Source organism: Cyrtonyx montezumae, unplaced genomic scaffold (genome assembly GCF_038088225.1).
Source record: "Cyrtonyx montezumae isolate F1298 unplaced genomic scaffold, pur_monq_1.0 scaffold_17, whole genome shotgun sequence".
Taxonomy (NCBI): domain Eukaryota; kingdom Metazoa; phylum Chordata; class Aves; order Galliformes; family Odontophoridae; genus Cyrtonyx; species Cyrtonyx montezumae.
Genome location: NW_027071903.1, coordinates 35640385 through 35655489, shown reverse-complemented (window position 1 = coordinate 35655489; position 15105 = coordinate 35640385). Strand labels below are relative to the sequence as shown.

At 51.2% G+C, this 15105-nt stretch overlaps 2 protein-coding genes across 4 annotated transcripts in view; both read left to right on the top strand.

Annotated features, from left to right (window-relative positions):
• CTDSPL2 (CTD small phosphatase like 2) overlaps positions 1 to 2264 on the top strand; it is a 30680-nt gene extending 28416 nt beyond the window's left edge. For both annotated transcript variants that reach the window (XM_065734129.1, XM_065734130.1), the window contains exons 11-13: positions 30 to 156; positions 947 to 1042; positions 1490 to 2264. In XM_065734129.1, the coding sequence (XP_065590201.1) occupies positions 30 to 156; positions 947 to 1042; positions 1490 to 1555 (289 nt within the window). In that variant the 3' untranslated portion in view covers positions 1556 to 2264. The remainder of the gene's footprint in view (positions 1 to 29; positions 157 to 946; positions 1043 to 1489) is intronic.
• A 5540-nt stretch (positions 2265 to 7804) lies between these two features.
• On the top strand, positions 7805 to 14106 carry EIF3J (eukaryotic translation initiation factor 3 subunit J). 2 transcript variants are annotated; one of them, XM_065734135.1, is made up of 8 exons: positions 7805 to 7889; positions 7972 to 8075; positions 11134 to 11191; positions 11383 to 11474; positions 11872 to 11986; positions 12175 to 12333; positions 13186 to 13259; positions 13879 to 14106. In XM_065734135.1, exons 1-8 carry the CDS (start codon positions 7865 to 7867, stop codon positions 14005 to 14007), a joined length of 756 nt encoding a protein of 251 aa, XP_065590207.1. In that variant the 5' UTR covers positions 7805 to 7864; the 3' UTR covers positions 14008 to 14106. The 2 variants fall into 2 exon arrangements, with proteins under 2 accessions (XP_065590207.1, XP_065590206.1); XM_065734134.1 differs by having other exon boundaries at positions 13876 to 14106.
• Positions 14107 to 15105: the final 999 nt, after the last annotated feature.

The following is a 15105-nucleotide window of genomic DNA, read 5'->3' as shown; positions in this document are numbered from 1 at the left end:
CATTAATGAGTATTCTGATTTAATCACAGGCATCGACTTTTCCGTGAGCATTGTGTCTGTGTACAAGGAAATTACATAAAGGATTTAAACATTCTTGGTAGAGATCTTTCAAAAACGATCATAATTGACAATTCACCGCAAGCCTTTGCCTATCAGGTGAGTGTGCTGCCGTCAGCAGAGCTTTGGGTGTGGGAAAAGCTGTCCGGAGGAAGACAGTGAAACTCGACCTACGCTTTATGCTTAACTTTGTATTTAAGCTTATAAAGCAAACTTCAGTTTAAGTTGAGCAGCCCAGTCGCTCAGGTTTCCTTGCTCCTTGTGGAGAATCAGTCAGGTGTAAGCAGAGCCCCTTGTGGAAGGAGCTCACTCTGTCACCGGCCTGTTGTGCTTCACAAGAGACTGCCAGGTCTGCTAAGGCTGCCACTGGGATGCTTCTGCAGGATTAGTTCTGTAATGCTAATGCAATCATTTAAAGCAGAGGGCTGGTTGGGTTCCCACTCAGAGAATTACCTACAGTAAGTGCTATAGCTGCACTCAGGGGCACAGATTTCCAGGTGCATGGCACTGTAACTGTTGCAGAGCTCAAGGAGTGCGGGTGTGATCTCCGGTGTTGGGTGCAGAGCCCAAACACGGCAGCCAGTTTGGTGTCACCTCCTTCGCACCGACGGCAGCCAGTGCACGGCTGTGTCCGTGTGCAGTGCAGACACAGCCTGCCCGAGGCACCAGCACCAGAACTTCTGCAGCTGCTTCTGTTTCAGCTTTGATGTGGAAATTTTGGCAGTGATTTATGGGATTCATTTCAGGAGCGATTTTTAGGACAAACTTTAGAGGAAAAATGCACATTAACTCAAGCTTGGAAATGTTTTTTCCAGCAATGCTGTTTCACGAGTCACATTTTTGGGTGAATTAAGTGTGAGTCACGTGTTGATGGTTTTTTTCACTTTAGCTTTCAAATGGGATTCCTATAGAAAGCTGGTTCATGGATAAAAATGACAATGAACTCCTAAAATTGATTCCATTTCTGGAGAAACTTGTAGAGCTGGTAAGTGTGTGTCTCCCTTACTTGTCACGCTCCCAGCCCCGTGCATTGGGTTGTTGTTTTAACAGCACCACGTACGTGAAGGTTCTGAGTGCTGGAAGTCGTGGGTGCCTCTTGGAAAGTGCTGCTTCAGGCAGTGATGGAGAGTTGGTACAGGGACTTACTCACATAGCACGAGGCAGTGTCGATTCCAGCTGCGCTCTCAATCAGAAGCTGAAAAACGAATTGTAAGGAAACGGAGAATCTGTGGACATCCAGGCTAAGCAGTGCCCGCTGCCACCTTTACTCTTAAAGTGCAAATAATCGGATTGCAAAATTGCTGGGAATGGTCTGCAGTTGTTTCTGTGGGGCTCCTGTAGTTCGTTGCAGGCGTTAGGAGCTGGGCCCTGCTGTGACCCGGTCTGTGGATGTGTTCGTTCTTCTCACTCTGCACTTGTGTTTTCCCTGCAGAATGAAGATGTCCGACCTCACATCAGGGACAGATTTCGCTTGCATGACTTGCTACCCCCAGATTAAGCCTTCGGTCTAATTACTGGAGGGGGAGAAAATGCAGGAACCTTTTGGACTGAAACAAAACATTGCCATTACTGTTGAAATTTTGCATTTTTGTACCCCGTCTTGCTTTTCTTATCTTTGGTGCCCAACAATAATCAAGGGTTACAGAAAGAGACTTTGTACATCTGAGATTGAACACGAACAGTACAATACAGTACAACGCAGTGGGTAGGCTAGAGCAGAAAAGTCTTTAGAACTAGTGCGACTCCGATGAGATTTTTTTATGTACAGGACATCTGCAGTTTATAAAGAATTCTGTTTCTGCCACCAGCAGTTTGACCTGTAGAAACACAGGATTTTATGATATAACAGAGATTGAAAAAAAGACTCTTCTTTTCTCTCTGTTTGGTGCTCTAAGTGGGTTTGTAGCCACTTTTCTGTTACTTTAGAGATTCTCATTTCAACAGGAATGGCCAGTAAAAGTTGTTTTTATTTTTCCTGTTAAGGTTTATAACCTTTTTACACTTTTGACCTGTATTAGACTAGAGTTTCATTATGCATTCCTTTTAGTTGAGGCGCTTCATAGTTTTCCTGGGAGTAGCCAAATTTTCTTAGTTTTTTATTATGCAGTTGAGTGGCCGTTTTCCTGCTTCGTCTGCCTGCATACTGTATATTTGTTTAAAAGTATTCTCTAGTTTTAATCCATGTAAGTTTCATTTAGAAAGAAAAACCCCGCATTTATCTTTCGTTTCTGTAATACGCTACTGTAGTGGAAATCTTTTCAAAAACGGAGAGACTGGCTAGATGAGAACGTAAGAACTGCTAATATCCAGAACACTTTAAACCATTGTGATGGCATGCACTCTGGACAGACGATATCTTGCAGTGGCACAAACAAGCGATGGACAAGGAATACCTCAGACTGCACCGTGCAGGCGAGTCCCTGAGGGAGGCCTGGCTTGCTGCGGGCAGGTTTGCTGCCGTGGAGCTCTGCTGCCCTCGGCCCACGGCGCGTGGCCTGGTCCGTGGTTCGGACAGCGAGGGCAGCAGCAGCCCCCGTGCAGTCCGTCTGCTCTCACAGCGGCTTTCTGTGCGATGTGGGAATAGTCTCTAAGCCTGGGCTCCCTAATGCAGCTACTGCAAGAGGTGGATATTTTTATAATGGCGTGTACTCTCCTGTTCAGGAGGCTTTTTATGGAAGGTATAATTTGTAAAAGGATGCTTGCCTCTCGACTGCATTATCATGCCACAGGCTCAGACTGTTTTTGTGTAAAAGATGTCACAGAACGGCACTTTTTCTAAAGAGAAGTTTGATATTTTGTATGCTTGTTAAGAAAGTACAGTATTGGAAATTAAAGGTGGACAACTGATAATTGAGAAGTATGTCAATTAATTTTTTATGTATATTACCTGTTTACTTGTACAATTTTATTGTACAAATTACATGCAGCTTCATTTTCAAATGAGTCCTTAAAGTAAGGAAAATCTTTTTAGGAAAACATTTAATTTTTGTATTTTTGATTTTAAAAGGCATGAGTTATGTCAACTTTTTCCAGTGTATTAATGAAGATTTTAACTTTTCATCAGGTTGAGTGTTTTCTTACTATATTATCTGTTGTGTATGTAGCTAGCACATGGTGTCACTGAACTGTTTAAAGAGATTAGCATGTAGAGCAAGCCTGTTTTGTGGAGAATCCTTATTCATTAAAAAAAGAAAAAGAATCATGGCAGATTTTCTGCAAAAAAAAAAAAAGTGAAAACATTTGCAATTCAGAATACTGATTTTTTTTTTGTATTTAAAGAAAGGTATTTTGCTTGCAGGAAAGAAATACTACAGATTCATTTTAATGAGAATCTTTTAAATGTATTTATCTTTAGGGCATCCGGGCATCTTTACACTGTTTGTCTTATGTCTTTATTGAAATAAAATGTACATAACATTACCTTTATATATGCTTTGGCGCAGACGTGTGGACCTGCAACCATCCCTGTTCCTGGTTTTATGTTGATGAGATGGTTCTGGAAATATTTATAGGTTCTGAAAATGGTCAGCTTGTGTTCGAACTGCTGCACGGTTTGCCAGCTGTTTTTTAGCTGTTGGTTAAAATGTAAATCTCAACCTAAGATTTTTAGTTGGTCCTAACGGTGAATCCTTGTCTGCCGTGGTACAGCTGGCACAGTAGGGCCGTGGGAATGAGGGACGCGGCTCGGTGCCGCAGCTCCTGGCTGCTTCTGACTGGCAGAAGAGGTCGCCTGCTCAGATCACGCCCTTCAACACGTGCACCCTGTCTCGGGCTGAAACCATTATGAAAGTGCTTTCTTTAGTTAAGGAAACCAAAGCATACATTGCACTTTACAGCTATACCTGTGTTGTGATTGTCAGATCAGCGAGGGAAACGGAAGTGTAAATTGGAGGCTTTGTTCCGCATAGATGCACAACAGAAATCACAGAGACTGCTTAGGAAACGTGAGATACTGCTATTTAACGTGCTGCCAGTCTGGTGCTTACCACCCTGACCTCCCTTTGCAGAAGGAGCCTACCTGCTTCAAAATGTAAGTTCCTAAAAGTGAGAAACGCTTCTGGCACCAAAGCAGTCTCTGTGTGGAGCAGTTCTGTTCCGTTGCGTTTTGTTTTCGCCGGTCAGTGTCGGGGCTGAGGCTTAACTGTTCTCTGACTTCAGTCTGGATCCAATTGTGCATGCCAAAACCAATGGTGGCAACGAGGGAGCCTCAGCCACCTCTGTTACTGGAGTTTGAATGTAGAACTGTGCTACTTTAAGCAGTTAATCTTGCAGCTGTATCATCTATTCTCATTTTATGTACGTTAAGAAAACACAACATCGTATTTCCAAAGTTCTGAATGATTTTGTTTCTGTCTGCAGTTTCATTCGTGGTCTTTGACTCAGTTACGGCAGCGGTTCGCTAACTGTACGTGTTCGTATGTATTCTGTTCTAGGCTTGGGTGCTTTTCGTTTGGACAGCAGAACAGTATTTCATACTTCCATTACTGGCTGCTTTTCCACCTTTGATTCATTTCACTCCATCCCTATAGAGAAATATTTTTTTCGTTATTATTCAAACGTGTCTGAAAGCCTGAATGTTTCAAGAGCTGGTCAGACCCCCCCGAAGGAGAGCTGCATCAGCTGAGCGCGCGCTGTAAGGAGGTACTGCTTGGAACTGGGCACTGAAGCGTGCCATTAAAAGTAGCCAGATGTGTAATGCACAACTGCTTGCTCTCACTGCTGGAAGAAAGGGTCCTTTTCATCCCACACCTTCTCCCCTCCCAGACTCTTTCAGACACCCTGGGTAGGCGTCGGTTGGATTGGCACAACTGAAAAAGCATCGAGCCCTGGTGAGGAGAGGGACTGGGAAGGGGCAGAGTGGGTGCAGACCCCATCAGCCTGCCCCCGGCAGCAGCCTGCAGTGGTACAGCTGGGCTGGGTGCTGCCCAGCAGCACGGCGTTGCCATCCAAGTGAATGCCTTGCCTTTTTTCCCTCCGGTTCTGACTTCCTTATAGCATTGCATTGCAGATCATTACCTTTCTTGTGTCTGAATCAACCTGAATCAGCCCCATCCTGTCAGTATGTACGCTAAGGTAGACGATGGCATTCAGAACTTCACTGATGTGAAAGGACAGCCCTGCTGGTGCGGGGTGCTCGTGGCAGAGCACTGCGGCCGCAGAACTCGTGCGTCCCTCGCGGGTTCTTCTGAGCGGGGACTGGATTAGCACCGAGCACAGCTGAACCTGGGAATTAGGAAAGATGTCTGTGCCTTCTTTGCCTCCTCTCCATCCTGTGCTCCCGTTACCTTCCGCTGGAAGGACGTGGAGAGCACACCTTAACAAAGCTAAAATTCCAGTGCGAAATGGATATTTGCGTTGTTGACATTAGTATGTGTAGCTAAACGTCGTGGGCTTCAGGAAGTCAAGGCCAAAAAGCAAACTGTTGCAACGCACTGTTAATTGAAAGAAAAGCCCAACCACCCCCCAGTGTGGTACCAGCACCGCTGTCAGGTTTGTTCCACTAAGTGCAACCAGAAACTGATGGCCGTTGCATTGAAATAACGTCTTCCGCCGTAAGTAGAATTCCAAGTTCAGTACTGTGACGTTTCTGGGGGAAGGACTTGGTGTGGGTCCGCAGCCAAGCAGGCACGTGGCTCATCCGCCCCATCACGCCGCTTCGAAATGTCGGGTGGTGCCCCCGCAGCGCAGCCAGGAGCTGCTGGCTGCTTCCCAAGGCTTTCCCGTGTCCCTTCTCTCCCTGGGGACGTTTGTTTCCCACTGCCTTCTGCCTGCGGGCCGCTGCTGGGCCTGAGCAGGAGCTGGGCCACGGGACGCAGCGCTGAGCGAGGTGGGTCCCAGCTGCTGAGCGGCGCAAGCCGAAGGAGGGCTCGAGGGAAGATGGTTTTTCCATCGCGTTGGAGTCCTTCAGCTGGAGAACAGCGTTACTGATGTGCTTTGGAGACGTGAAAGGACTGTCCTCAAAGATCTGATTCGGCCCAAACCGCCTCACTGCAGATCTGCAGCCTGGATTTTTGATGCTTAAATAAGATCGTTAACAAGTTGATTAATGGCTGATGAGAAGTAGCATAGATGCATTGTTTTCTTAGCTAGTAGTCATCATTTTGTAAAAAAAATTAAAAAAAAATTAAAAAGTTATATATATATATATAAATATAAAAAGAAACGACAAAAAAAGACAGCAACTTCTTTGTTTGGAAGCGAGCAGGGAAGGCTTGCTAAGGATCGACTTGTATAGGTTCTGTTAAGCACATCACTATTTTGGTTGTCTTGACTGTGTAATGTAATACTGTTTTGCTTTATTTTTTTTATACTTGCAAAGATGTCATTGTACTGATAGGCTGAACCTTGTAAAATACAATTGGAAGAGAACCAATGTTCTACAGATCTGTGTTTTTTTCTGCTATCATTTCTAGTATATAGAATCATAAAGATTTCTATTAAATATTTATACTCCGGGTACTGTTTTTATGACTTTTAGCTATCAGCAGTCCTGCGCTGGAGGTTCGGGTTTTTCTGCAGAGCAAGAATGTTTCCCAGGGCAGTTTTCAGCCTTTAAAACTGAAGGGAAATAAGCACTGTCTGTGCGTTTGGAAAGCTACCGGAGACCAAGAGTGAGGCGGTTGGGTTGGGGAGTGAACAGCAGGTTCCTGTGGGGAGGGCTCACTTCGGTCCCGGTTTCGGTACGCGTCCGTCTGGGGATGCTGAGCAGTGCCGGGGAGGTCGGGGCTGCCTGCAGTGGCACCAGGCAGTGCCCCCAGCTCTCAGCTGCGCCCTCATTTCCTCATCTGCACAATTCAGATCGAAACTCGACTGTTTTAATCACACTGCTTAAATTTAAATGCACTGTGTCAATACGTGGTTATGTTCAGAGTTAACATTCCCGGCCACTGCGCAGTCCCCGGCGGTTTCACGCCAGCGTGTCACTGACTGCGCTGTTCAATGTACGACGTTCAGTGTACATGTCGGGCTCTGCTGCTCGGCCCTGCCGGGATGCACGCAGACATCACAGCCGGTCCCGGATGGCAGAATCACAGAACCCCCAAGGCTGGGAAAGCCCTCCAGGACCACCCAGCCCGACCGTCCTCCCATCGCCATCATTCTCTCTCAAGCACGTTCCTCAGCACGACATGTAAACGCTCCTTGGTCACCTCCGGGCTCGGCGGCTCCGCCCGCTCCCCGCGCGGCCCGTCCCAGCTTAATTCCCGACATCTCAGCCTGAACCCCCCCGGCGCAGCGTGGAGCCGTTGCCCATTCGCAGTGCCCGCGCTGCAGAGGGGCGGCGGAGCTGCGGCCCGGGGTCGAGCACGGCTGTACCGCTCCCGGCTCCGCCCCGCGGCCGCACCTCGGCGCTGAGGGCCCGGAGCGCACGCACACGCGCCGAGCCGCTCCCGCGCTGCGGAGGCCCCGCCGCCCGTGTGGGCAGCGCCGCGTGCGGTCACGTGACTCCGCGCCGCCGGTGCCGCGCTGCCCGCGGACGCAGCTCTTCCTCCGCGTTCTCCCGGGATCGTTCCCGTCCGTTTGACGTCCGCTCAACGACCGCGCGCCTTTCACCCTCTCGGACCGCCGCGTCGGGGCCGGGCGTTCCGGGGGAGGTCACCCCGCGCCCGTCAGACGGCGGCGGCCGAGACCCTCCCAAGATGGCGGCGCGGCCGTCCCGTCCGCCCCCTCCCTCCCGTCAGGGCGGGAATAGCCCGCGCTCGCGGCCCGAGGGGGCGGGGTCCCGTGATGCTCCGCGCGGCGCGCGCCGCGCCCGCTGCTCGCGGCTGACTCACCGTGCCCGCGCGGCCGGGCGCGCTCCCGCGGGAAGATGGCGGCGGAGGCGGATTCGTGGGGTAGGTGTCCGCCCGCGCCGCGCGGGCCTCGGCCTCCGCCCCGCGCCGCCCTCACCCGCTCTGCTCTGCTCTCCCCCCACAGACGCCGACAGCTTCGAGGTGGCGGAGCCGGTGGCGAAGCGCCTGGTGCCGCCCGGGGTGACCGGCGACCGCTGGGCCGGCGAGGACGAGGAGGACGACGTGAAGGTGCGCGGGGCGGGCCCCGCTCAGCGGGCGTGGGATCGCCGTGCGGGAGCGGCTCCGTAGGCCGCGTGGAGCGGAGCCCGGCGGGGATCGGCCCTTCCGCCCGCGCCGCTCCGGCCGCGTGTGCGTGGGGTCGGCGCTGCCGCCCTTCCCGCAGCCGTGAGTGGGCCCTCGTTCCCGGCCGCTTCCTTCCCGGTGCCCCCGGGGCGGGGCCGGCGGAGCTCGGCGTGCTCGGGCGGAGCGGAGCGGCGAGCGGACCTGAGCCAGGCCGATAGATATGTGAGGTGTGGGGGGCAAAGGGGCGCGGCCGGACTCATTTCAGCCGCGTGTGGGGGCAGCACGCGGGGAAACTTCGGTGAGAGTGACGGGGCACTGGCACGGGCTGCCGGGGGCGGGGGGTTGTGGGGTCTCCTCCTCTGGAGGTGCTCAGGACCCGCCTGGACGTGTGCGACCTGCTGCAGGGAGCTGCTTTGGCACGGGGTTGGACTCCATGACCTCGGGAGGTCCCTTCCAACCCCTACGATTCTGTGATTGTGTGTGCTGTGAAAAGGCGTGAGCAGCAAAGCAGCTCTCTGCTCTGAGCCGGGCAGCGTGCTGGAGGCTCGGGATCACAGCTCACAGCTCTGGAGCCCTCTGAAGCACAGGAGCACCGCGTGCCAGGTGAGGGCTCACTGCTCCAGCTGTTTGAGCTGTGCTTTAGGAGACACCCCTGGAGCTCAGGGTGGTACTGCTTCTGTAAGCAGTATGAGCAAGTGTTCTCTTTATGTGTATAAATATCTCTGTAAGTTACAAGCTGTCTGTTTTGCTTCTGAAACGGACTGACGCCCACACCCTGTGGTTATCACTGCTGTCACAGCAGGCAAGGTGAGCAGTGGCTGCTGTTTGTATTGAGCGTGGTCAGAGCGTGACTAAATGCACGTGTGTAACACGTGGTCCTTACACTCTGTGTTTGTGCAGGTATGTACACGCACATGTATTACACACCGTGTATTTGTGGAGTTTGCTTTTCTTCCTTTGAAAGAGAGAAACCTTTCTGGTAATGATACCTGTCTGGGAGAACTGGTCTGTGAAGCGTCGCTCCCACAGAGACCTCTGCTTTGTGTGGCTGCTGTAGGAAAGGAACAGAGCTTTCCACGAGTGCCCAGAGTTTGGCTTCCTCCCTCTTTCTCAGGTGTCACAGTTTTAGTACTGGAGCTGCAGCTGGAGGACCTGTCTGGCAAATCGAGGTGTTTTATTCCCATCTGCTCTTACCGTTCAAATGCTGAAGAGCTCAGAACTGGTTCTGGAAGGTTGTTACTTAAGCTCTGAACGCCTTTTTGCCAGGGTCAGCCTTCAAGTGCAGGTAGAATTAAAAGCAGCCTAAGGTCTGAGCACTGGGTGGTGTGCCTTAGCGTTCCTTCTTTTTCCTGTTTGCTTCGTATTCGGGTTCTGTAGTTTATTTTGCAATTGTTTTGAGAAAGAATTCAGAGTAACTCCTGAGTTCAGGAAACATTGACTTCCCCAGGTTGAAAAGGATCTTCACTGGTAACACAGCTGCTCTGGGCTGATTCCCAGATCCGCCTTGTGCTGGGGGGCTCCTGTTTTCTGCTGGGCAGTCCTCAGTCCCACAGAGCTCAAGTGGGAGGTTGTGTGCCTGCTGTGTGCTCGTGGAGGAGCACTCGGGTGCAGTTGGGGCTCGGGGAGGGAGTGCTGCTGCTCCCAGCTGTGCCCAATGGTTCTGGGGGGGATGAGTGCTGTGCTGTGCTCGGGGTGGGTGTGAAACCCGGAGTGCTGCTCTCACCAGCACTGCTCTGCAGTGGAGGGCGATTCCAGTGGCTTTGTTTAGTGAAGTGTGTGTGAAAGGGAACCGTGGGGGACCCCCAAGTTACGCTGTGCAGTGGAGGTGTCCTGCAGGAGTTAGGGGTGTTGCTGTGGGTCTCTGCTGCATGAAACTGAGGGAGGGGTGGAACTGCGTGTCCTCCCGCTCCAGCTCAGACACAGAAGCGTCTCTGACCTGCTCCTGCTGTGCTGCTAACGCAGGTGCCTGGGAGTGGGAGCAGCTGCTGCGGGGCCTGGGTGCTGGGGAGGGCTGCAGGTGTGGGGAGGAGGTGGAGTGCTCCCTGCAGCCCCGTGGGTCAGTGCTGCCCTCCTTTCCTTGCGGGCGTTGAGCCACGCCACATTTGGTTTTAAACCCCTCTCTGTGAAGGCTGGGCCAAGGCAGCGAGCACAGCAGGGGTGAAAATGGCTATTTAATAACTGGGTGTAACAGACTTAATTAGCTACGACCTAAACGAGTGCTGCTGCACACTGAAGTCAGCCCTGTGGAATGTGGAAGGGAAGCTGGCTGTCCTGCAGGTGTCATTACCTGGGAAGGGCCGTGGGGACGCCGCGCCAGCCTGCACTCACTGCTCGTGGCTCCGCTGAGGTGGAGCTCAGCAGCTCAGGGCGCAGGGGTCGTGGTTGCTGAGCGTACCATCGTGACGTGACCACGGCCTGTGCGACTTCTGTGTGAGCCAAGCCTTGCCAGAGCTAATCTCTTAAGCTTGCGGGCTCCATTGATGCGGGTGACTAAAATTAGGATCGTGTGTGATTTCTTGGCTTCAGGTTCAGGAGAATACGTCGTGTGGTGCCAGGCGTCACCTTCGGGTCAGTTTTAGAGTGCTGATTTCCATCTGGAGGGCATTAGCAGAATCTGGAGGGGTACCAGGGCAGGAACATGTGTCCCCATAAATCATACCCAGCTGGCTGCTGGGGAGGGCCTGCAGAGCTGCTGCTGGCAAACCTGCAGGTGACGTAAGCAGTTCTGCAGGAAGGCGTGCTTCCTCCAGCTTCACCTGCACCGTGCTGTGTGTGGGGTGTGAGTGTGTGGGGCACGAGGGGTTGGGGTGCTGAGAGAAGGGCCCGGGAAGCTGAGGGCAGAGCTGCAGCTCGGCTGCCTGGCTCACGTACGTCGTATGAATGGATTTGGGAGCAGTTAAAGAGGCTGTATGTAAGCTCCTGTGCTTCGTGTTTGCCTAAACTAGAAATAATACAAAAGCGTCTTATGAACATTTATCTCAGTGAGAACTTCCTTCTTTTGTAGGATAACTGGGATGATGAGGAGGAAGAGGAGGAAGTAAAGGAGGCGGAGGTGAAACAAGGTGAGAGTGAAAAGGAGTACAGTTCACTGTGTGCAGCACTGCTTTTGTTTCCTGTCTGCTGGGGAGTGTAAAGCACTCTGCACATGGGTTTGGGTCCTTTAAAAGCCTCCAATCTGCTGCTGCCCACTGGGTCAGCTTCTTCCAAAAAGCACCAGGGGACCTCGAGCGCCACATTGCTTTTTGTCTTACAGAACCCAAAGTTTCAGAAAAAAAGAAAATAGCAGAAAAGATAAAAGAAAAAGAAAAGCAACAGAAGAAAAAACAAGAGGAGCTTAAAAAAAGGGTAATTCCTTTTCCTTCCTGGGCTCAGGAATGCGGGGGGGTTTGTTGGTTGGGGGTTGTTTCTGGGGGCTGAACAGATCTGTGCAGATCGAGGCTGCTCACACAGAGTAGCCTGGGGCTGTTAGCATTAAGGACCTGTCTGTCTGTGGGAGGGGGAAGGCACGCTGTGAGCTGCCCCCAAAAGGACGGGATGTGCTATTTCCATAACCTAATTAAATTACAGAGAAGTTAAGGTCAGCATTGTTATTAAGTGGGATGGTCTGGGGGTTTGTACGTGTTGGAGGTGTTCTGAGTTCACACAGAAGTCAGCAGTTCGGATGGCACTGGATAGAACACAGCTTCCTCAGTGGAGCGTTCCCTGCACACGTGGGTTTGTTTTCTTTTTGTTTTCAATGCAGTTAGAGGCACCAGAGGAACAGAAAGAGCTTACCCCAGAAGAACAGTTAGCGGACAAACTACGGCTAAAGAAATTGCAAGAGGAGTCAGACCTTGAGTTAGCAAAAGAAACGTTTGGTGAGTGCGTGTGCCACGCAGAGCATCCCACTGTGGGAGCACGTCCAGGCTGTGTGCAGTCAGCAACGCCTGCAGTCTGTGCTGCTGGAAGTGTGCTCTGCTGAGGGCTGAGTGTGTGTCTTTTTCTCCAGTGCCATCCTTTAGAGTCCACAGACAGCGATGTCTTCTAACACTGCCTTTCCCTGCAGGTGTAAATAATGCTTGTGGAATAGATGCCATGAATCCCTCTTCAAAAGATGACTTTACGGAATTTGGCAAACTACTAAAAGAGAAAATCACACAGTATGAAAAGTCCCTACACTACGCCAGCTTTTTGGAGGCTTTAGTTCGAGACGTATGTATTTCATGTAAGTATGGGGAAGGGCTCCTGGAGCTCTGCGTGGGGTGCAGCAGGGTTGGCCTCGTGGGCTGTGGGATCGGGGCTGATCTGTGCAGTTGGTTCTAAGGAGGGTTTCAGTGCCGCGGAGCGCAGTGCTCCTGTGGAGTGGGTGCTGGAGCAGCTGTGGGTCCTTCTGCAGTCGCTTTAATGCAGTCACCAGAAGTGCAGGTTTTCGTGCTGCTGTAGATCTCACCCATCTCTTGAAGCAGTTTCTGGAACATAAGTGTTTCTCTGAGCCAGGTAACGTCCGTAGCTCCGCTGGGAGGAGACTGTTTTAAAAGTGAGATCTGTAACTCCGAGGCTGCAGGATTAGTTGTGCTGGCATTCAGCACGTGGCTGCAGGGAGGTGCAGCTGGGTGAAGTCCTTTCCCTGCAGTTGGTGGACTCGAGCTCCTGTGCCTTGCTCTCGCTGCCCCTCAGCCACGTGGCCGCTCAGTGCTGCTGGGGGCAGAGCACACACAGGAGCCCGTGCTGCTCTGACACTGCACTGCTCCTTTTTGTGTGCCAAAAACGGGTGCTTTACATCCATAATGGAATTGCTCCATTTGTTCAGGTGCCTCCATTAGGACTCCCGTGCTCACCAGCTCTCCTTCAGTTTGCAGCCCTTCCCTTCCCCCTGTTCAGCTGCGTTATGGGGGACTGTGTGAAGGACACACGGTGGTCCCAGGGACCAGGATTAACCACTCTGCTGCTTTAATTGGAGCAAGTGCCAGGGTCTCCTCGGTGCTAATGCCTGCCTGCGCAGTTAGGAGAGAGTTCTGATGCCTGGATATGTAAGCACAGCGCTGATGAGGAATCTTTGTTTTTTTCCCCACTGCAGTGGAAATTGATGATTTGAAAAAGATCACAAATTCGTTGACGGTACTATGCAGTGAAAAACAGAAACAGGAGAAGGTAAGACTGCTGCCACAGGGCTGTGCACAGCAGCACTGCAGGCACAGAACGGGTCCAGTGCTGACCTGAGCTGCAGGCAGCTGCTTCCTGCTGGGCCACTGCAGTGCTGCAGGAACACACACTGCAGCACAGATCAGACTTCATGTGCAGTGTTACTGCGTTGAGCTGAGGTTGGTAACTTGATAAGTGTGCTGAACTGCACTGTGGAGAGAGGCCTGAGATGTACTGAACCTCATTCAAAGTTTGTGTATTTTCTGTTCTCATACTCCCTTCTCTCCTGACTTCTCCTGTAAATGAGTTTGGCCAACCTCTCACACCTGCACCAGCTCAGCAAGGCAGAGGTTTATCCAGCCCTGTTCACTTAAGTTTATCTAGGACTTCTCCTTGCAGTGTATATATCCCAGCCACAGCAGTGCTCAGAACCACGTGGAGTTCCTTCATTTGATTGTTTTACAAAGCAGAGCTCCAGCTGTGGCTGTCTGCTTGCTCGGGGGCACTGCAGAGCACTTGGTGTGAGCAGGTGATGCTGGCAGTCATTGCTCTGAGGCTGCACCAGGAGAAGGACCACAGATCGCTGCGGATGTGTGAGTGAATGTTGCTCTCCTCCCTATTTAAGCAGAGTAAAGCCAAAAAGAAGAAAAAAGGCGTTGTGCCTGGAGGTGGTTTGAAGGCTACGATGAAAGATGACCTGGCTGATTACGGAGGCTATGATGGAGAATACGTACAAGAGTTTGAAGACTTCATGTGACATTTATCCCCCCCCTTCTGTTGTCTTTCTGTTGCCCATAATCCCTTAAACATGTAGCACAACTCTTTCTTTAAATTCTGCCAAATGCTATTATCAAAACTGCAGTATCTCTGTGCTGGTGGGGTAAGGAGCACTGGGGCTCCCGTGGTGGTGGGAGGCAGCAGCTCAGAAGCTCCCTACATTACAGGAAGAAAAAAAAACAACCAAAAAAACCAACAAAGCAAAACCAGGGAATTCTGTAACAGTAATCATTGCTATTTGGGTTTACAGTGGCAGCCACTGAATTGGATCTCAAAGAGGTGAAGTATTATTACCAGCACAGTCCTACACACGGCCTTAACTGTACCTCCCTGAGTGAGTTTGATGAACAAAAGCAGCTTGCAGCGGGGGCATGGGTGTGCACTTAGCATCACAACTGCTTTGTCTGAAGTTAGAGCCGAGGCTTTCAGTGTATGGTGCAGTGCAGAACGTGGAGGGGCTCCACAGCCCCACCTGCACACGCAGCTCTGCTGGGCTCAGAACAGGGAAGAGCTCTTCATCTGGGAAAGCAAAGCAAAAACTCGTGAGTGTCAAGGTTAGTTTCTGTTCATCTGATTCCTACTAATGCAGCTGTATGGGTTGGTGTTCTTAACAATTCATTGCCTGATTTCGGTGTAGAAAACCAAACAGATTTCGTTCTCCCCGGGGCTGCAGGAGCTCTTCATGACTTGGCTCTTTTCTTTCATTTAAAAACAACTTGCTTAGCAAACTGCAGCAGTTCCTCCAGCGGGGCAAATTGTTACGTTAACAACGATGACATCTGCAATGTTTTATAAAGCAACTAATTTAATAAAAATCACTATTGTGAGGATTCACCTGGCTGCCTTTGGACCTGTTCTGTACTCAGGAGCATTGCAAGGAGGAAAGCAGCTGATCACGGTGCAGTTGTGGGTTGGCTATGGTGTGAATTTCCCCCGGAGCCCATTGGTTCTGCTTGTTTCCTTGGCAGTGTACGGGATGTACTGCTGCCCCTTCTGTTGGTTCACATGCAGTTCTGGTGACCCCTCGTGATGCTGTGCCGGATCCCTGCGGTGCCATCAGCCCCTGCTTGTCATTAAC

Coding starts and splice junctions, on each gene's coding strand:
- EIF3J (XM_065734134.1), top strand. CDS start 7,865: ATGGCGGCGGAGGCGGATTCGTGGG. Junction 12,334..13,185: donor TCGAGACGTATGTATTTCAT/GTAAGTATGGGG, acceptor TCCCCACTGCAG/TGGAAATTGATGATTTGAAA. Junction 13,260..13,875: donor AAAAACAGAAACAGGAGAAG/GTAAGACTGCTG, acceptor TCCCTATTTAAG/CAGAGTAAAGCCAAAAAGAA.